The 25,690-nt window shown below is 57.7% G+C and overlaps 2 protein-coding genes across 10 annotated transcripts in view; one reads left to right on the top strand and one right to left on the bottom strand.

Annotated features, from left to right (window-relative positions):
- The window catches only part of CDH23 (cadherin related 23), a 132,542-nt gene that overhangs the window by 88,985 nt on the left and 17,867 nt on the right, over positions 1–25,690 (top strand). For 7 of the 8 annotated variants that reach the window (XM_040562802.1, XM_040562804.1, XM_040562810.1 and 4 more), the window contains 24 exons: positions 522–586; positions 798–1,035; positions 1,133–1,238; positions 1,319–1,446; positions 2,706–2,778; positions 2,945–3,061; positions 4,051–4,163; positions 5,089–5,196; positions 6,324–6,513; positions 6,892–7,037; positions 7,175–7,394; positions 7,513–7,665; positions 8,124–8,237; positions 8,873–9,021; positions 10,403–10,463; positions 10,594–10,742; positions 11,579–11,714; positions 11,820–12,208; positions 12,302–12,403; positions 13,224–13,226; positions 13,810–13,959; positions 14,217–14,345; positions 14,432–14,560; positions 15,150–15,377. In XM_040562802.1, coding sequence (XP_040418736.1) covers positions 522–586; positions 798–1,035; positions 1,133–1,238; positions 1,319–1,446; positions 2,706–2,778; positions 2,945–3,061; positions 4,051–4,163; positions 5,089–5,196; positions 6,324–6,513; positions 6,892–7,037; positions 7,175–7,394; positions 7,513–7,665; positions 8,124–8,237; positions 8,873–9,021; positions 10,403–10,463; positions 10,594–10,742; positions 11,579–11,714; positions 11,820–12,208; positions 12,302–12,403; positions 13,224–13,226; positions 13,810–13,959; positions 14,217–14,345; positions 14,432–14,560; positions 15,150–15,377 — 3,396 coding nt within the window. The remainder of the gene's footprint in view (positions 1–521; positions 587–797; positions 1,036–1,132; positions 1,239–1,318; positions 1,447–2,705; positions 2,779–2,944; positions 3,062–4,050; positions 4,164–5,088; positions 5,197–6,323; positions 6,514–6,891; positions 7,038–7,174; positions 7,395–7,512; positions 7,666–8,123; positions 8,238–8,872; positions 9,022–10,402; positions 10,464–10,593; positions 10,743–11,578; positions 11,715–11,819; positions 12,209–12,301; positions 12,404–13,223; positions 13,227–13,809; positions 13,960–14,216; positions 14,346–14,431; positions 14,561–15,149; positions 15,378–25,690) is intronic. The other variant, XM_040562803.1, reaches the window with a different exon arrangement.
- VSIR (V-set immunoregulatory receptor) lies at positions 16,697–25,461 on the bottom strand. 2 transcript variants are annotated; one of them, XM_040562823.1, is made up of 7 exons: positions 24,749–25,461; positions 20,865–21,320; positions 20,103–20,150; positions 19,573–19,680; positions 19,166–19,193; positions 18,306–18,493; positions 16,697–18,161 (listed from the first exon to the last, which is right to left on the bottom strand). In XM_040562823.1, exons 1-7 carry the CDS (start codon positions 25,269–25,271, stop codon positions 18,124–18,126), a joined length of 1,389 nt encoding a protein of 462 aa, XP_040418757.1. In that variant the 5' UTR covers positions 25,272–25,461; the 3' UTR covers positions 16,697–18,123. The 2 variants fall into 2 exon arrangements, with proteins under 2 accessions (XP_040418757.1, XP_040418756.1); XM_040562822.1 differs by having other exon boundaries at positions 18,306–18,496; positions 24,749–25,316.

Below are 25,690 nucleotides of genomic sequence, written 5' to 3'. Positions count from 1 at the left end.
AAAATCTCGTCTGCCTCAAATTGCCATATTTCATGCGCGCTTCCCAGATTAGCTCAGCATGTCGGTGCAAGTCAGGAGGCATAACAGTCCCCACCAGTGGAGTTTCTGGAGATGGTGCTGAGTGCTGGAGAGATGCTATCTCCAGCTGGTGGCAAGTCAAGGATCCCCCAAAGAGCCCAAAGATCCCCATCCCCAGCTCCATTGGGTGCTCAACAGCAGCGTACGAGGTGGGCAGAGAGACGAGGGTGGTAGGGAGGGAAGGAAGAAGAAGTTTGGGCTTGCACACCCGTTTTGGGTGGATGTTGGAGGCAGCATCTGCTGCGGATGCTGCTGGAGGAGGTGGAGGGTTGGCTGGCTGAGCATCTACCAACCCGCCCCAGAGCACACCACCTGGCAAAGAGATGAACCCTCTTTAGGCAAGAATGTAAATGAAGGTTTTCCGTGAGTCGTGATGGATCCGCTGGTGTGTGCAATTCCCATATGTAGCTTCATTTATTAACTAACTTTTTTTTTTTTTTTAGGCAACTGACAATGACGTGGGCACCTATGGGAAAGTCAGTTATTTCTTCAGTGATGACCCTGACCAGTAAGTGGCTGAACCACCGGGATAATGTTGATCCTCAGAACCCCTCCTAACTCATCGAGAGCTCACGTGGCAAATTTAGGATGCACTTTGTGTCCTACCTGGACAAAGGCACTGTGCTGCCTTGAACATGTGCCACTCGTCCCACCGTCAGGCTAACATCTCCCCATCTCCAGTGTTTGGTCACCAGGGCTTGCCCCCCTCTCTCCCCCAGTTTCTCCCTGGATAAGGACACGGGCGTGATCCTGCTGACGGCTCGGCTGGACTTCGAGACCACGCAGCGCTACACCCTGACCATCATTGCCCGGGACGGCGGCGGGGAGGAGACGGCGGGGCGCGCCAGGATCAATGTCCTGGACGTCAACGACAATGTGCCCACCTTCCAGAAGGAGGCGTACCTGGGGGCGCTGCGTGAGAATGAGCCCTCCGTCACCCAGGTGGTCCGGCTCCGGGTGAGGGACGAGCAGGGGCGAGGTCCCCATCCACCATCCTTCCTCGCGGGGCCAGGACCAGCTCCCGTGCTCACCCCTTGCCTCCTGTCACACCTAGGCGTCTGACGAGGACTCGTCTCCCAACAACCAGATCACATACAGCATCGTGCAGGCGTCCGCCTTCCGCGAGTATTTCGACATCACGGTGTTGGAAGGGTACGGAGGTGAGCACCAAGGTGGTGTCGACAGGCTGTCCCCAACCCATCCTGTCCAGTGCTGAGCACCACGCCTTGCTTCCTTCCAGTGATAAGCGTGAACCACCCCCTGGACTACGAGCAGGTCACCAACGGGGTCATCTACTTGACCGTGATGGCCAAGGATGCCGGCAACCCACCACTCAACAGCACCGTCCCCGTCACCATCGAGGTGTTTGTAAGTATGAGGTGAAGGATGTCCCATGGCGGACCAGGCAGAGACGGGGGGCAGCAGTGGCCAGGGACACCCCTTCGCCCCTACGTTGCTCAACATGAACAAGTCTACCCAAAGAGCACGCTTCTACTGATCATCACCTCCTGGCTGACTGTCCGCCGGTGGCTTTCAAGTAGACGTCACTTTTGTGCTTCTCAACCAAAGGGGTTTTCTCTCAACTGGGTAAAAAGAATATATATAATGGGGAGAACAGGAAGAAAATGAGGAGGAAACATTTGACAACGGCACTTCAGGAAAAAAGAGCCATGAAAAGGCAGAGCGATAGCAAGTGGGGAGGGAGGGGATTTTTTTTCCTCCTTTGGTTGTTGGTTTTTAATAAAGAAGTCAAACTCGCCTTGTAGATCTCCCATTAGGGGACAATACGCTTTGTAGCAGGAGCCGCCGAGTCAGAACTAATAGCGCGCGCGGTGCCAGGAGCCGGGGAGATATCAGCGCTAATAAGCCTCTGCCTCGCTCACTGACGCCCCGCTTGGGGCAAGCAGCTTTTTGAAGGGCTTTTGGGGCTTCATGTGGGACGAGGGACCAACCCTGTCCTGCAGCGGGCTTCCCATAACCCTGCCCAGGTGGAGAGCTGGCCAGAAATGAGCCCCTGCCTCCCCAGGAGCTGGTTCACAGTGCTGTGGCGATGCTGAGCACGGCCTGATTAACTCAGGACCGCTAACGAAAGGGTGTGGCAGCTGCCCTGGCTTGTACACACCTAAACTCAACCGTGGTGTAGCTGCAGGTCTCTGAGGGTGAGGTCTCTCCATTTCCAGCTCCCCCTTCACTGGTTTGCCTTGGGGATGGTTGCAGTTTCCTCCTTGCCCCGGTGGGGAGAGCCGGGTGATGCTCTGGCTGACTAAAGACCACCTGCTTCCAGAAACGGGAGCAGAGGATGGCAATTTAATTACAGTGTGATGGGCATCGTTGGCACGTGAAATTGCCTCTGATATCCAGTTCGGTGGCAGCAGGAGCAGCTGAGCCTGAGAAAACATCTCTGGAGCAGCCCCAGCACAACAACAATCCTGTAGCAGTGCTTTAACACCCCAGCAGCTCCATCCTTCCCTCTCTGTGCTGCTGAATTTGGTGCTCAGCCCTCTGCACCTTCCTCCATGAGCTGGTCTTGCGATGCGGGAGCATCCTCCACCCATAGCAGCCTCTCACACCGTCCCCAGCTCAGCGCCCTCCTCCCAGCCAAATTCTTGCCCTTGTCTTTGCTGCAGGACGAGAACGACAACCCGCCTACGTTCAGCAAACCCTCCTACGTGATAGCTGTCATGGAGGACATCATGGCAGGTAAGAGTCATGCTCCTCTCCAGGCAGCCCCTGGGGCCATGGGGATGTCACAGCCAGCCTGGGGTATAGGAGCCCCTCGGTCAATGGGGGACTGCTTGAGGTGCTGGGGGACAGGGTGATGGGGTGGATGCCTTCTCCAGCCCTCGTTTCTTTCCCCCCCTACAAGGTGCTACCGTGCTGTTCCTCAATGCCACGGACCTGGACCGGTCCAGGGAGTACGGGCAGGAGTCGATCATCTACTCCCTGGAGGGCTCCTCTCATTTTCGGATCAACGCTCGCTCAGGTGAGCCTCCGTGTGCGTGCTCTCTCTTCTCCATTCCTCATTTTTCCCCCAGTTTTCTTCCCTTTTGTTTCCCCCTTCCCAAGCTCCTTCCCAAGCAGCCTGCTTAGGAGAAACACGATGTAAGGGAGAGGCCAGACTGGGTCACCGGGGAGGTTTTGGGAGAGGCACCAGCAGAAGGTCCCAGGGGACCTTGAGAAAAAGCTGGCAGTTTGGCTGCTGGGGCTTGCATTAGTCAAAGGCCTAGTGAATGAATGCTTCCTTCCTCATGGGCATCTTTTTGTTTTATTAAGGGCAGGAATGCTGACAAAGCTACAACCACTGCAGCAAGGAGCTCCTTTTGTCCGTCTGTCCAGCATCCCCAAGTGAAGCTGCACATGGGGGTCTAGGAAGGAGGGAAGGAGTGATGATGGTGTGTCCTGGGACATGGGAGAAGCCAAGAGCTATCCACCAGGGCTCCAAGTCCAGGCTCTCCGAGCCTGCCCTACAAGACTGAGCTCAGCTGGGTGCCAGTCTGCGGGCAGGAGCCATCCATCATTACGACACCTGTACGCTCAAACCACTTGTCCTGTGATTAATTTTTTCAGTGCACGAATTAGTCGGTGCCACGAGAGTTTGAAGGCAGATGTATTTTAGGAAGACCTTTAGCCCTGCAAATTTCACTTGCCGGGATTAGTTTTGCCCCTCCAATCATTGTGTGGATGAGCTTTTCCAATGGTGTGCCAGTGCCTCTGTAGAGCAGCTCGGGCACCATGCGTAGAACAGGCTCTTTTGGGGTTTGGGGGGCCCAAAACAGCACATAGCCCCCAGGAGGAAGGGAGGGCATGGGTATCTTCATATATTTACAGGACAATGCCTGTAAACCCCTTCCAGGGTCCCTTCCGTCTCCATTATGGCACATCCCCTTTTCCACCAGTGCTGCTGTTCCCCAAGCCCTGGGTGGGAAGTGACCATACAACATCCCCCATCCCTCTCGTCCCCTCTGGCTGCAGGGGAGATCACAACCACATCTCTGCTGGACCGAGAGGCCAAATCCGAATACATCCTCATTGTCCGGGCCGTGGACGGGGGCGTGGGGCACCACCAGAAGACAGGCATTGCCATGGTGAGTGCGGGCTGGCCCCAGGACCTTCCCCAGGACAGCCTGGTGCCTCTCCTGCTGCCCACAGCCTGTGCAGAATGCCTCGCCAGGGTGTGTAGGTCTGGAAATGAGGCTCTCCATCCCGGCCAGCCATGTACCGCGGCGCCACTTGACCTTCTAGTGCTTTGCATGTCCGTCTCTCCGCGCGATCGCGGCAGCAGGAGCGTGTTCCTCCAGCAGCACGGCTCTCTTTGTCAGTGCCTCTTGAGAAAATGCTTGGTTGGAGAGCCTGCAGGAGCGCTTAGTTGTGCCTGATGACTGCTATTCACACACTGCCTGGATCAAGGGCTTCCAACTGCTTCTTTGATTCGTGGGCTCCTCGGAAGGGTCTGGTGGAGGTGTGGGCCGTTGTGCAGCAGATTGGAGCATCCTGGCTATGGCTTTGCCTTGCCCCTCGCTGACGCTCCTCTCGTTTGCAAAAGGGGCTCTAAAAATCTCTGGAAATATCAGGTCAGAAGGCAAGGACCCATCTCTATGGCCCCATGTTGGAGCATTTAATTGCATTTGGGTTCTTTTTCTCCCCGAAAGCCTGGCTGGGTTGTAGGAGGGATATCCCACAGAACAGAGAAACATTTCTTTTGTGCCAAAGAGTTCCCTAAAACAATTGTCACTGTGCTGAGGGCCATCAGGAGGGGTAGGATCCGGGTTGGAAACTGGAAGCTCCCCATGGAGCATCCCAGAGGCAGGACACACCTTGGGGTGCTGTGTTCACTTTCAGGGCTCCAGATGGGAGGATGCTCTCCTGATACCTTCACTGAAAGGCAAAAATAGGCTTTGTGCAACACAAACAGCAATTAGGACAAGAAAAGAAAAAAAAATAAATAAACCACCACCACCCCTATTGCTCGCGCAGATGTGGTGGCAGCTGAGCCTGAGTTCTGCCTTGCAGGTGAACATCACGCTGCTAGACATCAACGACAACTACCCCACGTGGAAGGACGAGCCCTACTTCATCAACCTGGTGGAAATGACCCCCCCCAACTCAGATGTCACCACAGTACGTGTGTGGGGAGGCAGCTGACAAAGCCCCCTCCTTCTCCTCCTCCTCCCCCTCCCACGGCCAGGTTTCCTCCCCAAGCCTTGTAGATGTCAGTCCTAAAGGTTCCTTCTCGCTGCCCGTCCCATGTGTTTCTCTGCTCTGCTGGGGTTATTTTTTTTTCCCCAATTGTGTGGGTTTTGGCCAAGTTCTTTTCTTAGCCTTGCCTGCGACCTCCTTCAAGGACCTCTCTGAAAGACATTGATTTACAGCCTTTCAAATCCTGCTGGTGAAATAAAAGAGAAGGAGAGCACGAGGCTTGCACTCCATCACGCCGGGAGAAAAATGACGGGCACGAAACGGAAAATAAATGAGGGGAAAGTGAGGAGAATCCACAAAATGGTGTAACGGGGAAGGCTGCGAGAGAAGACTGCTGGGGAGGGGGCCAAAAGGTCTGGCAGGCGAGGCAGGAGGTGTCAAGTCTCCATGGGGTCTCTTGCAGCCCCCAGCCCCTCCTGGGGGAGCCTGCAGGTCCCCCCGTGCTCTCCCCATGTCTCCAAAGGGTGGCAGGGAGCCTCTGTGGAGGCCGTGGTCACCTTGTGTGGACTTCCCCATTAGCGGCTGGGAGCTAATTACTGTCATCCATACGGTGGGAAGTCAGCTGGGACGAGCAACAGGAGCTGGGGAAGTTACAAGTGCAATGAAGTTGGGTTTGGGGTTGTTTTTATGGAAATGTCCCCGGTAATTAAAACATCACGGAGGGAACAGCAAAGCACCAAATATCCGGCGTGGAGGGGAACTCCACCAGTGAATTACTTCCAGTGTTTCCTCTGCAGCAGCACAAGTTCTTTAGCATGCCTCTTTGTCCCCTTTATTTTATTTTTCTGAAGGGTGCCTATTTCTAGCTGCCTTTATTTAAAAAGCAAAAAGCCAGCGGCTGCTGCGTGCTCACGGCTCCCTTGCCATGCCAGCACCTGCTGGGCTTGCAAGACAATTTTGGTGAAATTCAATACAGCGCTTGGGGACGCAAAGTCCCTGCGAGGCGTCATGGAAACACAGCTCAGCCATGCTATCAGACACCGGTGAACCCCCACCTGGGAGCCCCAGATCCTTGCCAGCCTCTTGGTTATAATTCCTGCTCGTTCCAGGTGGTGGCTGTGGACCCGGACCTGGGGGAGAACGGCACGGTGGTGTACAGCATCCGCCCCCCCAACAAGTTCTACAGCCTCAACAGCACCAGCGGCAAGATCCGCACCTCCGGCGTGCTGCTGGACCGCGAGAACCCCAACCCGCAGGAGGCCGAGCTGATGCGCAGGATTGTGGTGTCGGTCACCGACTGTAAGCTGGCCGGGGCGTGAGGACACGGGTGTTGAGGGCAGGGACAGAGCCAGATGGTCCTTGGGACCTGGCACGTGAATCCCAGGCTCACTGCAGGGCACAAGCAGAAAATATAGGGAATTTCTGGAGGAGGATGGCAGCGCTGCTGCTTGTTGCATGCCCTTTCCATGTCTCCAGCTGGTTTTGAAGAGCAGGGGGTCATGTTTAACCTTAACTCCGCCCCTTCCCATGTTGGCACTGCGCTGTCCCATCCGTGCTGCCAGGAGGACAGGGTTAAGGACAGAGCGTCCTGCCTGCCCCCGGGGAGCTCTCCCTGTGTGGGGACCTCGTCCTCGGGCAGGAGGCACTGACCTTGCCCCCTGCCCCGTTCCCCCGCAGGCGGGCGGCCACCCCTGCGAGCCACCAGCAGCGCCACGGTGTTCGTCAACCTGCTGGACCTGAATGACAACGACCCCACCTTCCAAAACCTGCCCTTCGCCGCTGAGATCGCCGAGGGGCTTCCCACAGGCACTTCTGTCTTCCAGGTGGGCGCCTCCCACCCCTTGCTCCCTGTGGTGCCTCGAGGCCCCTTTTTTTCAAGCTGGCATCTCCAGGGCTCAGGGTTTATGTATGGCACTCCTCGTCCCCCACGCTCACCCTTCCCTCTGTCCTCTCCCCCCAGGTGGTGGCCATCGACCTGGACGAGGGCCCCAACGGGCGGGTGACGTACCGCATGCAGGTGGGGATGCCCCGCATGGATTTCCTCATCAACAGCACCAGCGGGCTCGTCACCTCCACCGCTGTGCTGGACCGGGAGAGGATCGCCGAGTACTACCTGCGGGTGGTGGCCAGCGACGCCGGCGCACCCTCCAAGAGCTCCACCAGCACCCTCACCGTCAAAGGTCCCGAAATTCATGGGTTATCCTCAAGGGGATGCTCTGGGATGCTCAGCGCAGCAGGGATGGGATTTGGGGAGCTGGCTGCAGCCCCGGGGACGCTCAGCCCCTCTCCCTCTTGCAGTGCTGGATGTGAACGATGAGAGCCCCACCTTCTTCCCAGCCATCTACAACGTGTCGCTGCCTGAGGATGTGGCCCGGGATTTCAAGGTGGTCCGGCTCAACTGCACAGACGCCGACGTCGGGCTCAATGCCGAGCTCAGCTACTTCATCACAGGTATGTCAGTCACCCTCTGCTCATCCAGATGAGGAGCCTTTCTCCTGCTGATTTTCACCAGACTGGCTTTCGGGGGGATTTGGGGATCTTCTCTAAAGGTCTGGGTATGTTTTTGGCTCAAAACTCCTGCACCCAGCATGGGGAATGGGTACAGCTTAGGGGAAAGCCCCAGCTTTTGGGACGCCGTGGTTAGGAGCGTGGGATCGCTCGAGTCTCACGTTCCCAAAACTGGGGCGGTATCGCCCTCTGCTGCACCAGCTCCAGCTCTGCTAGGGGCTCTTTGCTACTTGCAAGCCTTTGCCCCCGGGCGTCCCCTACAAGATTAATGCTTAATGCTGCTGGGAGGGCATCCAGTAATGCGCATTTGAATCGAGGCATCCCAGATGTGTCGCATCAAGGGTGTTTTTTTTCCCCTGCCCTGGTGAAGACGACATCCCAGTCCTTGTTCCTTGCTGCAGGTGGGAACCAGGATGGCAAATTCGGCGTTGGCTTCAGGGATGGGGTGGTGAGGACGGTCGTGAGCCTGGACAGGGAGACGGTGGCGTCGTACGCTCTCATCCTGGAGGCCATCGGTGAGGGTTTCTCCCTGTCCCTGCAACCTCTGAAGCGCCCGTGCTTGGTGTCAGCACCTCACAGCCCATGCACACTATCGTGCCCTGGTCCCACCATGATTTTAGAAGACAACCACTTCACCCCTTGGCCCTGGGGTTTTCCCTTCCCCGTTTATCCCCAGTACCGCAGCATCGCTCCCCTAATGCCCAGCCACGCTTCAGTTCAGTGCCTGCCAGCTCATCCCCAGCCACCTGGCATGGGCAGAGGACCTGGCACCAAAGGCATCCTGACCACCGTCCCCAGAGCTTTATAATGATGTACCTGTGTGCAGAAGGCTTGGGTGTCCCTTTTGAGTGGAGAAATAAGTGGCCTGCTCAGAAATTTTGGGGGTACAGCATTGCAGGTGCCACGGGGATGCTGCACCGTGCTCACCTCCCCGACCCCCCACCTCCAGCAGCCCCTTCCAGCACAAAGTGCTCTATTAAACTGCAAACCCTCTCGTTAACGGGGTAGCTGCCTGTCCTCTGGGCCTGTCCCCTACTTCCCAGTGAAACAGACACCAGGGTAACACTGGTGGAGCTGCCAAAGGCTGGGCACCCCCCATGCAAAGAGGTGGGGGTGACCGAACCCCACTGCTGCTTCCGCCCCCCCACAGACAACGGCCCCACGGGGAACCGTCGCACGGGGACCGCCACCGTCTATGTCACCGTGCTGGATGTCAACGACAACCGCCCCATCTTCCTCCAGAGCAGCTTCGAAGCCAGCGTCCCCGAGGACACCCCGGCCGCCAGCAGCATTGTGCAGGCACGTGGCTCGCCCTTCCCCAGGGAGGGTTTTGCTGGGAGAAAAATAAGAAATTTGCCCCAGTTATTTGGGGGGGGGTGGGGAGAAAACTTATGCATTTGCGAGGTCCCTTGGCCAGCTGCCTCCCATCTTTCTCCCAAAAGGAGCTGAGAGCAGGGATTTCCACGGGGAGGGTGGAGAGTGCATGCAAAGAGAGCTATGAGCATTTGGGCTCTTGCTTTGCTTTTTGTTCCCTTTTGAGCGAGCTGCGGGCAGGGCTGAATGGCTCAGCCAATGCTTAATGAATGCGGGTATTCACTCGGGCTTCCAGCACCCCTTCCAACCTACCTTCCAGCCTGGGAAGGCTCCTGCTGTCTCGAGTCCTTCTCCCGGCACTGGGAAGGTGGCAGCTTTGTCCTGGCTCCCACGGGATGGGAGGCAGAAGGAAGGGGGCTTTCCACCACACAGGTGGTCCCAAAGCACAAGCATCCCAGGGCAGGAGGAGAGCACGAACCTCCCTGAAGAAATTAAACCAGTTTTCCCTTTTCCCAATGAGTTCTGTAAGTGCTTCAGGCTACTGTTGGCTGCTGCAGGCTCTGCCAGCAGAAAGGAGTGTTGTGTCCAAGCCGGCAGTGGTTGCCAGCTTCCAAAGGCCACTTTTGTGCAGCCACAGGTGTGTTTACCTGTTCCCACAGCTCGTTTACTGAAGCAGGTTTTGGGCAGAGAGCCGCAGCACCCGTGCTCTCACCCCAGCTCCTGAGCAGCATCCGGCCACAGGGGCTGTGGGTCTGCTCGTGCCGCTGCCATCCACGGGGCGGGCGGGTTCATGGGGGCAGCAGCCAGGCTTCCCCCAGTCAAATATTGAAAAAAAAATTGTTCCGAAGGGCTCAGCTAAATGCCTTTAATTGCTGATTGGAAACTATGAGAGAAACAGCAGGGGTGAGCTGGGTGGAAAGCGAGATGCTGCAGCAGAGGAGGCGAGCATCGCTTGCTGCGTGACGCAGGAGGAAACCACGTCCAGCCAAAACCGCAGGGCCTGGGAGCATTTTTCAGGGCACAGAGGGGCAGGGAATGGCACAAAATGCTGCAAAGCTTGGTTTCCCTCTCCTAAACTTTCCTAGCTGTACCGTTTGGGCTGGCTCAATAGCTTTTCTTGTGGGTGGGAGCTGGTGTGCCCACAGCCTGGGCATCCTCGCCCGGATGGTTTGCAAGCAGCAACCTCCTTGGCTTGGATGCTTTTTGGGAAGCGGTGTCCTTGGGCAAAGCACTGCAGTGTTGCTCAGGGACACCAGAGGGGACCATTGTGCAGCAGCTGAGGTCCCCAGGCTCACCCTGAGCCCATCCTGACCCTGCTGGGTTGTGCTCTGCAAGCTTCACCCCCTGCTTTTCTTTCCTCGTGAAGGTGAAAGCCACAGACGCAGACGAGGGCGTCAACGGGAGAGTGTGGTACAGGATCGTCAAGGGTAAGTCCAGCTCCATGTGGGGCTGGGCAGGATGCTCCTGGAGCCACCTCAGCGCTGCACAAAGCACATTTGGGGCAGCAGGGGGGCACGCACTGGGCACCAACGCTGTCGCTTCCTCGCCCCCCCCCAGGGAACGAGCACCACAACTTTCGGATCAACCCCAGCAGCGGGCTGGTGATGCGCGGCTTGCGGCCCCTGGACAGGGAGCAGAACTCATCGCACGTGCTGGAGGTGGAAGCCTACAACACAGAGCAGGGCCCCATGCGGAGCTCCGTACGGGTACGGAGCCCGGGGCTGAGCTGTGGGTGTTCTTGGCAGCTCCCAGGGATGCTGCAGCAGCCAGCAGTAATTTCCAGCCCTCGCCGAGTGGAGGCAGGCGTGCAGGAAGCTCGAGAGACCTGGCATGGAAATGCTGACGGAAAGTCTCCGTGGGTGGAGAAGAGGGTTTTGGTGGTGGGGGTGGCTTTTTTTTTCTATTTTCCTGTGACATTTGGGTGCTCTGGGGCTGCGGAGTGCCTCGGCATGCTGGAAACCACAGGGCCAAGCACCTAGTTAAATTAGAGAGGGCCTAATTGTAATAATCTTGAGCAGCGAAACAGCGACTTCCTTCCTCCAGGAGGGGTTCCCACGAAACTTGATCCACCATCCCACCCCTCTGGTCACACCATATTTATTTTTAGACCCACCGAGCTGGTGGCGGGCTCTGGCTGAGTGCTACAAGCCCACAGCACCAGTCGGAAGGCAGAAGGAGCGAGGCTGTCCCTGGGGAAATGCGAGAAAAGGCAGCTTGACCTGCAGGCCGTGAACTCTGCACATTTCCCACGAAGCCAGAAGCGCTCCTGCAGTGCAGGGCCTCCAGCTGGGGAGGTTTGGGGCAGGGGATCCCAAAGAGAAGTGATATGATACTGAGCCAGGGAAGGATGAGTCCCTCTGCACCATGGGGACCACCAGCTCATGCTGCTTCAAGCCACCACGGCTCCTCCAAATTTCCCTGGAATTACAGGGGATGGATTCACGGGAAGGGGAAGGGTACCTGGTGATTCGTGCCGTGCAGGTTTGGTGCTCCTCTGAATTCATCACGCCCTCCCACCGCATTTTTTGGGGGGGTTTTGCAGGTGATTGTCTACGTAGAGGACGTCAACGACGAGGTGCCAGTGTTCACCCAGCGTCAGTACAACCGCCTGGGGCTGCGGGAGACAGCTGGCATCGGGACCTCGGTGGCGGTGGTGCGGGCCACTGACCGAGACACAGGTAGGGAGCCAGGGAGGGGGCCAAAAACCCCATGGGGTGGGCTCAGCCTCGGTGGTTCTGCCCCCATGGGATGTTTGGTCCAAATTCACTGTGCTCCTGCTCCAGGGAATGGCGGGCTGGTGAGCTACAAAATCCTTTCGGGCGCCGAAGGGAAGTTTGAGATCGATGAGAGCACTGGCCTCATCACTACCGTCGACTACCTGGACTACGAGACCAAAACCAGCTACCTGATGAACGTCTCGGCCACAGACCAGGCGCCTCCCAACAACCAGGGCTTCTGCAGCGTGTACGTCAGCCTGCTGAACGAGCTCGACGAGGCCGTGCAGTTCTCCAACAGCAGCTACGAGGCCGTCATCATGGAGAACATCCCACTGGGCTCTGAGGTGCTCCGCGTGCAGGCGCGCTCCATTGACAACCTCAACCAGATCACCTACAAGTTCGACCCCAACACCAACGCCCAGGCGCTGTCCCTCTTCAAGATCAACGGCATCACCGTGAGTGGTCTTCTTCAGCATGGTCTTCCTCGGTTGGGTTGGCCACCGCGGGTGCTGAGCCCAGTGGTGGATGTGGCTCTTCGCCCTCGGCAGGGCGTGATCACGGTCAAAGGCCAGGTGGACCGGGAGAAGGGGGACTTCTACACCCTGACAGTGGTGGCCGATGACGGGGGGCCGAAGGTTGACTCTACAGTGGTGAGTGGCTTCGTCTTCCTTCTCTTCTGCCCAATTGTCACCCAGGTTTTGGAGAACGCCGCAATCACATTGGTGTCTTCCATTGCCCATTTGTACAAGCTCTGCTGGGCCTGACAGACCCTACTCCCGTACCCTGCACTTCTCCAACCCGTGCAGGCAAACAGTAGGGTCTGGAAACCCCAATTTGGGGGAAACCCTGCTTTTGCATGAGCACGGGCCACTGCATTTTATCTTCTGTATATCACAGTGTCATATTTCTCGGAACACATGCGCACACACAAAACAACACTAGGGTTTGCAGATCTCTTACCAAACTAAACCAGTAAGTAGGCAAATCTGGGGGGCCTCAAACTACTTCCCTGCGGTTTATGCTGATGGGGAGCGTTATATTTGGCAGTTTCGAAGGCAGCTGAGCGGGGGTGATTTGCATCTCCCCGCCGCAGCGGGCGGCACACGGGGCGCAGGCAGGCACCGGCGGCTGGGCTGGCACGGACAGAAACCAGAAACGCGCCAGGTTTGGGGCACCTGGTCCCCCGGGGGGGTTTCGAAGCCGGCAGCTTGTTCTTGTGTTTTGAGACCTCGTATCTGGGTGATGAAGGTGATGCTGGAGGAAGGAGGTATCAAGGAGGCCACGGTTGCCATTCCTAAGCTCATGGGTGCTGGTGGCCTCACTGCCCTGCTCCAGCCTCCCACAAATTAGCTAAAACCCCATGGGGACATGCCCACCCTGCCCCACAGTGGGCTGGAAGACACGTGCCCGACTCCTCACCACCACTAACTTGTTTTTTTCTCTTTGTTTTCTCTGCTTCCCCTCCGACAGAAGGTAAGCACATCCATCTCGCCGGCATCACCTCAGGGGGCAGGATCAGTCCCAGATGTTGAGCTGTAGGGCAGCACCTCCTGCAGGTGGAGAGCAGGGGACCCACTCGCCGCACTCCCCGCTCCCTGGTTTCCATTCAGCGCCAACAATAACCGCAGCAGCTCGCCCTGGGCTTCCTCTGGGATGTCGTGGCGTTGAGCCCCACCGCACCTGGGGGCCAGGGGCAACCATAAATAGAGCCCCGGGAACAGAAAGGCTCTTCCTCTCCCGTTTGTGCGTGGCACTGCGTGTCTTTAATTGCCAGGGCGATGAGAGCATTTCCTGCGGCTAATTGTGGCCGAGGTAGCCCGCTCCCTTGTCACCTCCGGCATGCAAAACACAACACTTGAGTGCTTTCTGTCTTTCTCCTGCCTCTTCCTCCCTCCTCCTCCTCTGCAGCTGCAGCTCCTGGGTTCAAATATTCGCACCATTCCCGGGTGGCACGGCTCCTGCTCATGCTGCCAGCAATTTGGGGTGGGAGGTTGGGATGGAGACGTGATAGCCGAGGATTTGCCAGGGTCTTGTCCTCACCCTGCCATGCCCGCAGGTGACCATCACAATCCTGGACGAGAACGACAACAGCCCGCAGTTTGACATCACCTCTGACTCGGCCGTCAGTGTGGCGGAGAACAGCCCGGTCGGCCGGCGGGTGGCCGTAGTCCTGGCCCGTGACCCCGACGCGGGCAGCAATGGGCAGGTGGGGTGGTGGTGCCACCTCCCCCATGGCACCTTCCCAGCCCCTTCCCCTCCTCCGTGTCCCTGTTGGGGGACAGGACACGAGCTCGGTGCCACCCTGGTAGCATGAGACCAGGGTTGGCTGCTGTGAGGGTGGCCGCGCACCCCTGAATCCACCCACATTGGACCATCTAAATGCTCTGAGGGTGTCTCTGGGTTTATTATTGTAGGGTCTCCTTCCCCTCCTCCCCATCGCTTGCCCTTCTCCTCCCCCCCCAGGTGACGTTCTCACTGACAGCGGGGAACTTTGGGCAGGCATTCGAGATCCGCACCACCAACAACACCTACGGTGAGGTGCTGGTGGCTCGGCCGCTCGACCGGGAGCTGCTGGACCGCTACACCTTGCGGGTGAGCCGAGCCCCTGCCACACTCCCCCTGCCTTGTTTGGGCTTCACCGTGGCCAAAAATGACATGTACACACCCCCTGACCACAGATCCAAGCCTCGGATGGCGGCGTGCCCCCACGGAGGAAGGAGCACACCCTGCGGGTGACCATCCTCGATGTCAACGACAACCCGCCTGTCATCAAGAGCCCGTTCGGCTACAACGTGAGCGTGAGCGAGGTGAGGCCCCGGGAGGTGAAGCAGCTCCGAGGGAGCTGGATAATTAAGCAATAAAACACGATCAAGCATGAGAAAAGACAACTTATTTCCTGCCAGTTTAATTCCTGGGCCGGGGGTTCTCCATTTGAGGGTGAAAAATGAAATATAAGTAATAGCTGGTGACACTCGGAAGCATGGGAGTGCTGCTCATGATGAATAGCTTGGCATTAAAGTTATTGCCCTGCTAGGATTTCCTTATCTCTTTAATACATGGTTGGAGCTGGTTGAAGAATAGAAATTCTCTCTTGATTTCCCCTGTAATGGGATCATCCAAAAATAATTAGCTGTGCTCCGAGTGCATTATACAACCTTCACCTTTAGGTTCTGCACTTTTTAAGGATGCACCAGCCTAGATAGTGCCTAATGCACAGCCTAATACACAACCAAATTGCTTCATCGCAGGTCAAGGGGAGCTGCTTTGGTGGGTGTAGGGTTGGAGTTTGGTGCCTAAAGCAGCTTGGAAAACCAATCTGTATTATGACTATTACAAACAATGTATTTTATGTGTTATGCTGTGCTGTGATGAGTTACGTGTGCATCCGCCCTGCAGAACGTCGGCGGGGGCACGGCAGTGGTCCAGGTGCGTGCCACCGACCGGGACGCTGGCCTCAACAGCGTCCTGTCCTACTACATCACCCGTGGGAACGAGGACCTCACCTTCCGCATGGACCGTGTCACCGGCGAGATTGCCACGCGGCCCTCGCCGCCCGACCGCGAGCGGCAGAGCTCCTACTGCCTGCTGGTCACTGTGGAGGACGAGGGCAATCCGTCCCTATCGGTGAGCCACTGGGACACGCATTTTGGGGCTGGCAAGTTGAGCTTTGGGGTGCTGAGTGTGGAAGGTGGGGATGGAAGTGCCGGGAAAGTTTGGGGTGGGTGCTGGATGCAAAGCACGTGGCTCTGCGGGGATGCCGTAGTGGTCTGGTGATGCACATGTGAACCCCAAGCGCCTTGATTGTGACTCAGGGTCCAGATCATACTTGGCACGTTCTGGCAGCCAGAGCTGTTGCTGTAGGATGTTTTGGGAGCTGCTGCCTGCCCCGTGGCAGAGCCGCCGTGCCTTTGCTTTCAGCGTGCATCCTCGCTTCCCTCCCACTCGCTCCGGCACGGCTGCGTTTCATCTCCCTGCCTCTGCTCTGAAGCGGTTTGAGCAGAAATCCTGAACTGTTTCGTGTGTGTATGAGCTGAAAACACCAACAGCATGCCCACGTGCAAGCGGGGGCTGTCCTGCCCGCTGTCTTTGTTAGACACGACAAATAGGGGCCTTGGGATGCGGGACGGGGGAGATGAGCGAACCGCGAAGCAAGTGCACATCGCTCCCCAGTGAGGTGTGACCCTGCTGCCGCCCTGCCTCGCCTCCACCTCCCCCCTTATCTCTCCATCTCGTTCACCTCCCGGCAGTGCTCTGGCTGCAGAGCCCTGCTCTACATTTTGAGGAAGCGTGCTGCAAGAAGCAGCACAGGTCGCGGCTTGCAAATCTCCGCACTGCTCCCCGCCGGGTGGCTCATGCGCCTCTTTGTGTCTTCTGCTTACGCCGTGCCGTGGTTGAAATCTCTTTCCTTAGAACGAGAGCAGCAGGTTTGTGCAAATGCAGCAGCTGGCACCGCCAGCTCCTTCCAAAAGCGTCCCCATCGTCCTGGGGAACATCGCTGGTGCAGTGAGGGATGCTGTGCACGGAGCCTGGTGCCATTCCTTGTGGCTTCACCCAGGCTGGTAGCTGGGGTCTCTGATGCTTCCAGCAGCACCGATCCAAATCCCACAAAACAAAGCTTTGGGAAAGGCCAAAGAAACAGAGCTGGGAGAGGACTTGAAGGACCCGTGGCGACAGGGAGGGGGTGTGAGGTGTCCAGCCAGGTGCGCAGCCACGGTGCTGGTGCACCAAGCCCTGTCCTCTCCATCCAGCAGGAGGCCCAAGGGCATGGTCCATCGGGGGGTTTCCTGGGGGGTCAGACCTCGATATCCCCTTGCACCATGCCCGCTGCAGAGGCGATGCCGTTCCCTCCAGCCACGGGTTGTTGATCTTCAGCCCGCTGCCACCAGGGATGCTCTGCAAGGGCACGCTGCTTTTGCTCAGGACTGCCAATATTTTGGTATGACTAATGCTTATGGGTGTTTATTGGCAATTTTTTCCCCATTCTTTACAACAAAAACAGAAGCAAAAGAAAAAAAAAAACAAAACCATCACCCTTTGAGTAACCATTTCTACCACAAAGCCTTATCTCCTCGCCCCTTAGGAGGGCAGAGGAGGCGCTCAGCTTATCTGTGGATGCTGCGAGAGCCCGAGCTAAACCACAGCAGCCACATTCCCAGTGAGGGTGAGCAAGCCCACAGGCTCCAAGGGACAAAAATACCTCCTGAAATCAGTGCAGCTGGGCAGGAGCAGGATTTGCCAGAGCTGCCTGAGGCAGGCTGGTTTTGGTGCCCTGGGATTGCTCAGGTCTACAGTGAGGGCAATGCCGGCACGGCCACGTGCATAGCTGGAAAAACCTCCAGCACCATGAAGATGACCTTTCCAATTTAACAGCATTTAAAAATATTAAAAAAGAAAAAGAAAAGAAAAAACATAAGCATCCTTTTTTTTTTTTTAATCATCACTGGTAATGAATCACAGGCAGCCGGGGCAGGAGGACTCCCCCAGCAGGAGCGAGCCGTTCCCCTTCCTGTTTTGCAAAGAAACCCTCCATCAAAATGTTGGCCGGTGACACTGTTTTGTCTCGCCGTGGCTAAAGTACTTTGCCATACGCTCCTGGAAAGGATGTGTCGCCAAGGAGAGCTGGCCAGGTTAGTGCTGCACAGGTTGCAGCCCTGGAAATAAATTAAGGGCTGGGGGAGGCATGCAGGAGGAGGGCACCCTCCCAGCATCCCAGCACTGCCGGGATGCGGCTCCCGGCTGTTCGGGCACCGGGACCGGGAGCTGCTCTTCCTTCCATCTTTTCTCTTATGCATCCTCTGGGGTTTAGGCAAAAGGTGAGAACCACAATGCTCATTGTCAATAAAAAGTAAATAGCGTCCGTCCAGGCACAGGGCGTGCGCAGAAAGGGGTGTGTGTGGCCATGCGCTCTCCGTGCTCTTCTCCATGGAAATAGGCAGTAAAAATCAAAACCCAAGCAAGAGAGGTCACATCCATCCGCAGGGCAGAGCCAGCACAGGAGAAACAGGCAGGGCTCCTGCACCTGGCTTCGTTTATTAAGGCATTTTGCTGTTGTTTGAGTCTTCTTGGCGTCCTCCCCTCCCCTGCCGTGGGCATCAGTTCTGCCCGGTGCGTAAGGACTGCCGCTGGCCAGGCAGGGAAACGTTCACTCGTAGTCCTCACCACCTGGTCTTCCTCACAGCGCGAAGGGAAACCAGCGGTTGGTGTCCAGGCAGTAGGGAGAGGAAGGTGAGGAGGTCTTTTTTAGTTCGTTAGATAGATATTTTTCTTAATTTTCCTTGATTGGTGGGAGCTGCTGCCCGCCCTGGCCATGGCCCCTCCTGGTGCAACCACAGCGCGCTGGCCTCCTCCATCGCTTTTGCCACCAGACTCTTTAGGCTTTCAAGGAATTTGGCGAGTCAGGAACAGGGTCTGGAAAAGAATGCAGACAGCGGTGTCAGAGCAGCTTGCAGGATGCCCAGCTGCACCAAATATTGAATAGGGCAGCAGTCCATCCTCCCTGACCCCCCACGCTCCCCTTGCTGCCTCCCTGGGGAGTGCTGCTCAGATACTCACCCAGCGTGGGGAAGAAGCAGTCCCCGGGGCCCGGTGGGGACAAGGGGGTGTTGGGCTCAGACAGCAGGTGCCGGCCGGATTCAGAGGGCTGCCGGCTGGCCAGGTAGGAGAGCTGGGGCCGGGGCCGGGGCTCCACGCTGCCCGCGGGGAGCGCCTCAAAGACGGGGTTCTCGATGCCCTGGGCACTGCTGCTGCGGGAGAGGAGAGGGCATGAGGAATGCTCGGGGGGGGGGGGGGGGGGGGTTGGGTATTGCAAAGCCTTCCCGCACGGTGAGATGACAGAGGGTGTCTCCCCGACGGGTTTCTAACTAAGGATGCTCTGTCAGGGCACAGAGGCGCAGCTGTGGGGTTGCTTTGGCTCGCCATGAGACACAGGCACCCATTTTGTTGCTCTCCTGTGAGGCTTGGCAGGCTGCAGCTGATCTTTCAATGCGCCTGCTTCTCAGTGCTCAAATCCCCCCGAAATCTGCCTCAGGACCAACAGCCAGCTCTGAGGCTCCAGCAAGAGGGGGATGAAGTGCTGTGGTCCCTTGTGTGCGTGCGAACACCTGGCCGTGTGGGACAATGGCCCCATTCAGCGTCTATTTTTGCTGAAACATTTCTTTCTAATCTCTTAAAAGATCCCTTTTTTAGGCTCAGAGAGAGCCGAGATTGCATTGCATCAGTGACATCCCACCGCAGGTGATTTGCATTTTTATTTCAGGACCCGATTTTAGCCTGGCACTTTTGGGGCACGGGGAATGACGGGGATGCTTGAACTGGTGGCACCTCAGCTGCAACCCCGCTGGGGGCTGGGGGGAGGCTTAGCAGGAGGACAGGGCTGGTTTTTGGAGTGCAGGTGTGGGGACAAGTATGCTCACCTCTCCATTCGGACCAGCTCGTGGGCACCTGCCAGAGACAAAAAGCATTAGCACCACGTGCACCCCATGAGACCCATCCTGCCCACCCATGCAGCATCCCCACGCCCAGACTGTTCAGCATCCCAGCAACAAGCCCCTGGGGCTTTGCCTTCCCCCCCCACCAGGGAATTTTGCAATGCGATGGGGAGCAGCAGTGCCCCAACCATGATGAAACAGGCACGGCATGGCCAGGGACAGATGTTGAAAGCGCAGTTCCTGCTCGCGGCTGGCATCATGCCCATTGCTGCTGCTGCACAACCCACTTCTCCAAAGGGATTCAGCCAGAGCGAAAAGGGCACGGCCCAAATAAGGTCTCCAGGGCTCTTGGTCGGGGAGATGCAACAGGGAGCACACGGCGGAGTACGTACGTCTGCTGCTGACCGCTTGCCTCTGCTTGTAAATCAGGATCAAGATGAGGGGCAGGCAGAGGATGCCCACGATGCAGGCGCCCGTCGCCAGTGCAGCAGCCGTGATATCTGCAAGATATGACCACCAGCTGAGTTAGGGCCGAATTGCAAACTGATTTTAGCAAAATCTGCCTGCCTAGCAGGCAGCAAGCGGAGCAGGCAGGAAAAAAAAATGTGTGTACAGCCATGTGTGGGCACAGTTGAGCGTCTAGATACGGCGCTGGGGGCTAGAGGGTGCACGGCACCGTGCATCTGGGTGCTCAAGCAAGGCCTGGGTTTCCCCTGGCCTTGTAAAATAGTGGGGTGGGAGGTGCTGGTAAGAAAGCTGGTGGCTAGGAGAGCATCGGCAGAGGCACAAGTCACCCTCCCAGCACCCAGCTGTGAGGACCAGGAGGATTTGGAGCACCAGGGGGCACCCATCCCTAGGGGGCACCCAGGCCAGGGTGGCGAGCAGCGCTCAGGGGAGAGGTTTGGGTTTTCCCTTTCTTTACCTTTGCTGTTGGCGGTGTAAAATGTGCAGTTTTGAAGCTCTCCTCTGCCTGTGGAGAAGACGAAAGCGTGTGAGCCCTCGGGGCTGGCTCAAGTGGCACCCAGCACCTTCCCCGAGCCCACCAAGGCTGAGCAAACTGGCCCCAAGTGTCCCAAAAGCAGGAGTTCAGCAATGGGGATCTTGTGCCGACCTCGCCTGCGGCTGGCGTGCAGCACAATGCCCCACTTCCCTTTTATTTATTTTTTTTTGTCAAGAGGACAGACAAATCTCTCTCCTAACGCTGCAGATTGAGGGATGACATCCCCTGGCAGGAGCAAGCCCTTCCTGCAAGCCAGACCCTCCCAAGCAGCTCCGAGGCCAGCTGCAGCCTCCACGCCCCAAGCTACGCCCGCGCTGTTTCTCCGCTTGGCCCTCTTTCATGCAGGGTTTGTTTTCCTCTCCTCCGGAAAGGGGTTGAAGAAGATCACTGAAACTATGTAACACGGCTCCTTATTGCCTGCAGAGGCAGCAAAACCTTTTCCAGCGCCTTGAATTATTTTTTTGAGTTATTATTTTTTGGACGGGGGGGGGATCGTTCCAGCGCTCTCTGGCCATCATTCGACCCACATCTGCTGCTCCCCGTGTGGTGTGGGGCTGAGTGCCACCACGTCCCTGTGCCCTGGCAAAGCCACCACCAGGTGTTCATGCCCCATGCCCTGATGCCCCTCTGGGACCCCGAGGCCCCTCTGGCACCCCATTACCCCTCCCTCATCCCCCCGCTCACCTCTCTGGATCTGCAGCTCCACGAAGCCATGAGCCGCCTGCAGGGTCTGGGGCTTGCCATGCTCCCGCCGCACCTCCATGACGTAGCAGCAGTAATTCCCACTGTCCTGCAGCGTCAGGTTCATCACCACGATGTGGAAAGCCCCGTGGTGGTTGGGGACAAACTCCACGCCGCGGTGGCTGCCCTGCCACCCATGGGGGGACCTCCCGGTGCCATTGGGCGCCGTGCCGTGGTGCCGGCTGGGCTCGTGGTGCAGCTCCCTCTCGGTCAGGTTGCGGATGTGCTGCTTCTCGCTGCAGCTCTGGTCACCAGCGCTGCTGAAGTACCAGGTTTTGTAGAGCAGGTCGTGGCGGTCGGCCAGGGGCCCGCTCACCCGGCAGCTCAGGGTGACGTTCTGCCCCTCTGGGCAGACGCAGCGCACGTAGGGCGCCGTCACCAGCAGCGCCAGCGTCCCTCCTGCAGGAGAGGATAACGGGGTCAGTATTGGAGCAGGGGTTTCGGCGTGGGGATGGCCAGGGCTTGCAGGAAGCCATCAGGTCCCCTAATGTCACCAACAGGGGGACAAACCAGGCTCTGCTGGCTCACTGATGCAGGAGATGCCGAAGAGCATCCCGGATCCTAAATCAGAGATGGGAAGCATGACCCAAAGACCTTTCATGTCTTATTGTGGCAGAGACACAAGTATAAGTGCACCCTGAAAACGAGCCCTGCAGAAGGCTTCAAATAGCACCCAAGCAATGTCTTTCATGTGGCCAGAGGTTTGCACAGCTGGCTGGGGGAGCACAGTGTGGGGCAGGAGGTGTGAGTCTGCGCTGAGGGGCACTTTGGCTCTGTAAAGAGAGTGGGAAGAGAAGCAGGGCATGGGGGTACGGCTCTCAAATGAGGAAAGGCGATCACCTCGGGGCCGGTTGCAAAGGGCTCTCCAGCTCCTGTTTCCCCACAGTGTGTGTCAACAGCTGGTTAAAAAGGAAAAAAAAAAAAAGAAGAAAACAAAACAAAGCAACAAAAAAAAAAAAGAGAGAGAAAGGCATAGGAGGAGGCCATGCCCCTGAGATCAGGCGGGGAGCAGGTCCCACCCTGCTTGTTTTTAAGCAGAAGGGGGAACTGCTGGTGAGGAGCTGCCTGAAACCGAAAACCGTGCAGGGAGAGAAATCCCTCCCCTGCACACGCGGGGCTTTCCCTGCCCCAGGGGCATGGGGAGGGCTGCAGCGAGGCAGAGGGGGGCACCCCGCTGCTACTGCACCCGTGCCGGGGTGCTGGGGTGCTGGGGGGAGAAAAGGGCAAAGCCTGGCGAGCGTCTTCACAGCAGTGCTCTGGCCCCACCACTGCTAAGTGCAAGCATCACCTTGGGAAGCTGCCCAAAAAGGCCTTTCTGTTGTTGTGCCTTGCTTTTTCTTATATATGGTACTAAGAAAAGGAGGTTCCCGGGGCTGGCTGTGAGAAAAGGGCATTAGGACGAGATGTTCTCGCAGCTCGGCAGCATCCTGTTGTTCCACCGGCCCCGCTGCTGCTTCGCCTTGAGGTTTTTCACTTGCTATATCAAGCAGCCCAGGGGTGTGCTGAGCCTCCCCGCAGGTCACCCGCCAGCCTGGGACGAGGCTCCCGACACCTCCACCCCACCCGAACATCCTCGGCCGTGCAGAGAGAGCGAAAGTGAAAACGCCCCGCGTGCCTTGCACGCCTCGTGCTCGTCCCATGCCGCCGCGAGCCCTGCGCCCTGCACAAAGCAGCTGGCGCGGGTTGGAGGCAAGTGCACCGAGCACAAAGGCACCGCCGCCGTAGTCTTGCTACCTGCCACCACGGGAAGTGCCCCATTCACAGCGGGGGCCCCCCGGGAGCCTGGGGAAGGGAAGCCGGGGCTCTATAGGAGGAAGTGTCCGCGGCAGCTTTTGTTTTCCCCAAAAGTGAGGCAGTCCCAGTCATCCCCACCGACTCCATCTGGGGAGCCCACGCCGCTGCCAGCAGCCCTCTGCAGCCCCTGCCCTCATGGACGGGGGAAATCCAGGAGGATTGCTCGTGGGTTGTATTTTTTTTTGCCCAGGGAACATCTACACCTTGATCTGCTTTGTAGGTCCATGCCCAGCACAAGTGGTCCAGGGATGCTGGGAACTACTGGGATGGAAAATCAGCACACTGACGGTAACCGAGCCCCATCCCCGGGAGGGGGCAGAGGTTACCACATGCATGAGGCCTTCGGCATGACGAATTTCCCTTCATTTTCCCAAGCACGGTGGAAAGCTTCCAGAAAGCGTCAGGAGCCGGAGCGGCTCCTCCCTGCTGGCCCATGGCTCCGCAAGCGTGCGGCAGGATGGGGCGGCTCTGGGGGTGGCACAGCAAAATGCAGAGAGGCAAAGTGCTCATGCCATAGCACTGCTATCTCTTTGCTGATGAACTGCTTAAATAAAGCAGGATTTCATGCTGAATCCTGAGCCGCTGAGAAAAAGCCTGTCCTGAGTCAATTCCCCTGCTCTTGCAAGCAGGTGTGCTTAGTTTCCAGTGGGATTTCCAGATGTGATTCCCACCCCAGGCCAGGATGCAGCCTCTGTACAGGCACTCCCTGGGCTTGCCAGTGCAGGGAACCTGCCCTTGATTCCTCTTCTGGGAGCTTTTGTACCAGTCAGCCTCACACAGAAATCCTACAAGACTCCTCGTCACCGTGCTGTCATTACGCTTCAGAGTTATCAGCAGGCTGAGAAGCACAGGGATGTGCCCACCTCAGCACAAGTGCTTACAGCAGGGAAGAAAAAGGAGAGAAAAAAAGGAGGTGCAGGCAGAAAAGCTGGTGTCAATTGCCCTTATCTCCCGTGGAGCCAAATGGTTTTCGGTCCCGAGGGCAGCGGGGAGCTCCCTGCTACCTGGTGACCGCCCCGCAGCCGGCAGCACCGCGGAGCTGCTTTGCTCCTCTCCCGGTGCATTGCCTGTGTGGTTTTGGTCTTTTTATTTTTTCTTTCCCAGAAAAATTCAAAGCGAAACCTGGTGGCAGCAGCATGTGACAAACCACTGCCTCTCTCACATGCCGCCACCTGTCGCGGGCCACAACACTGCCCTGGCTCGGGGACGGGGTCACAACGCCAGGCTTGGGCTTGGGATGAGATGGAAATCGGAGCGAAGCAAGCTTTGGGGGGGGGTAGGAGGGAAGCCTTTGGCTTGGCTCCTGCCTGGTCCCCGAGCCGGGTGCCCCCCAGCCGTGCCTCATCGGCACCGCCAGCAGTTGGCAGCCCTCAGCATCGCCCCGCTGCAAGCCCCAGCTGGCAGGAAAGCCACGGCCGAGGTGCGAAAAACAAACGTGCCGTGCCCCTTGTTTTTAAGCGCACCTCTGCAGGCGCTCGGGGCTGAAGGAAGTGGCCAGCCTTGCACAGCTGGGCATCGTTTCTTTTTGGGGGCACGCCAGCAAAAAATCCTTTGTTGTCCCGGGGCAGACGGAGACGCCAACTCGGGCATGAAGCCGCCCGGCACATCCATGTGCGTGCGTGCAACTGTGCTGGCTGCGGGGCAGTGGCGGCGGGGCAGAGCATCCGTGGGGAGGCCAGCGGCCATGGGAGGAACACATCACCTCCCCTGCTCCCCTGGGGCAGCTTTCCCAGCCCGGCTGCAGCTCGGAGGGCTCAGAAGGGGGCTCAGAGGGGGACACGGGCTGTTTTTTTCCTCCAATGCATGCTTGACCAAAGCAAAGGAGGAAAAGCAACCGGTGGGCGAGCAGAGTTTTGGAAACAGCAGCTCCCCCCAACGCAAGCAGCATGGCCCCAAACACCGCTCTCTGAAGGCGACAGCGGTCCCCCCACCCCAAAAACCCCGGCAGTGGGGACAGGAAAGTGAAAGACCCCCGAGCCCCCTAGCCCAAGGCACAGCAGCTCCAGGAGGGAAAAGAAGGAGCCGGGGCTTACCGTGGGAAGCCAGCAGGGCGAGCACGGCCAGCAGCAGCAGCGACGGTGTCACCAGCTCCATCTCAGCACCGCGCAGCACCGCCGCGCCCGCCGGAGTCGCGCCCGCAGGAAATTTCATTGCGCCGGAGAGAGGAGAAGTGCGAGCACCCCCAGGAGGCCGGCTGGGGCAAGGAGCTGCGCCTGTCCCTTCCCATTCCCGCGGCCCCCGGGGTGGGAATTGGAAGCGCACCTTGCTTGTAATTTGTTTTTTTATTATTATTATTTTCAACGTGGTTGCAAGGATTTGGCGGGTCGCTAGTGGCTGGGCCAGGCTAGTGCTGCGGAAAGCCTCCTGGGATGGACGGGAGGTGGGTGAAAAAGGGGAACTCAGAGCAGTGCCAGCCCCAGGGCTTTGTGCAGAAAGCGCTCGAGTAGCAAACAGCCCGGTGGCAGCCGGAGAAATCCCATCCCTGGTGGCATCCAAAGCGTGCCGTGTCCCTGTGGTGTATACTGAGCGCATCCTCTCCAGCCACATCCCGTGCATGTGGTGCCCCGCAGCTTCATGCAAGTGCCTGCTTATCTCCCAGGCTCTCAGTTCACTCAAAAAGCTCAAAGCTCAGCGGGTGCAGCCAGGGCCACCTCGTTTCAAAGAGACAAGCTCCTGGTCCCTTTATAGTGGAGCCCAGGGTCACTTGGAGGTTTGCAAACCGCCCAAAACCTTGCTGACAACCTGTTCTGAGTGTTTGAGCATGCAGGGAAATAGAAAAGTAGCTGCACAGCTTGTGGTTTTATGACAAACACTTCTGTGAATCTCTTGTCAAAGATGTAACCCCTGTCTGGTAGGAGGAAACTAGTCAGTGGGGGAAGGTGGAGGTGCAAATCCAGAGGGGTTTTTGTGACAGTCACAACCTAGAGGGAGCTGCAGTGTGCTCTCATGCAAACCTCTTTCCTGGAGCTGGTGAA

This window comes from Cygnus olor, chromosome 7 (genome assembly GCF_009769625.2).
Source record: "Cygnus olor isolate bCygOlo1 chromosome 7, bCygOlo1.pri.v2, whole genome shotgun sequence".
Taxonomy (NCBI): Eukaryota; Metazoa; Chordata; class Aves; order Anseriformes; family Anatidae; genus Cygnus; species Cygnus olor.
This window is presented reverse-complemented; position numbering and strand designations above follow the sequence as displayed.

Excerpts from the sequence above, each read along its gene's own strand:
- VSIR (XM_040562822.1), bottom strand. The coding sequence starts at position 25,271 with ATGCACGGGATGTGGCTGGAGAGGATGCGCTCAGTATACACCACAGGG. Across the intron at positions 20,151-20,864 it reads GGAGCTGCAGATCCAGAGAG|GCAGAGGAGAGCTTCAAAAC; the intron begins GTGAGCGGGGGG and ends TCTTCTCCACAG. Across the intron at positions 18,162-18,305 it reads CTGCTTCTTCCCCACGCTGG|ACCCTGTTCCTGACTCGCCA; the intron begins GTGAGTATCTGA and ends ATTCTTTTCCAG.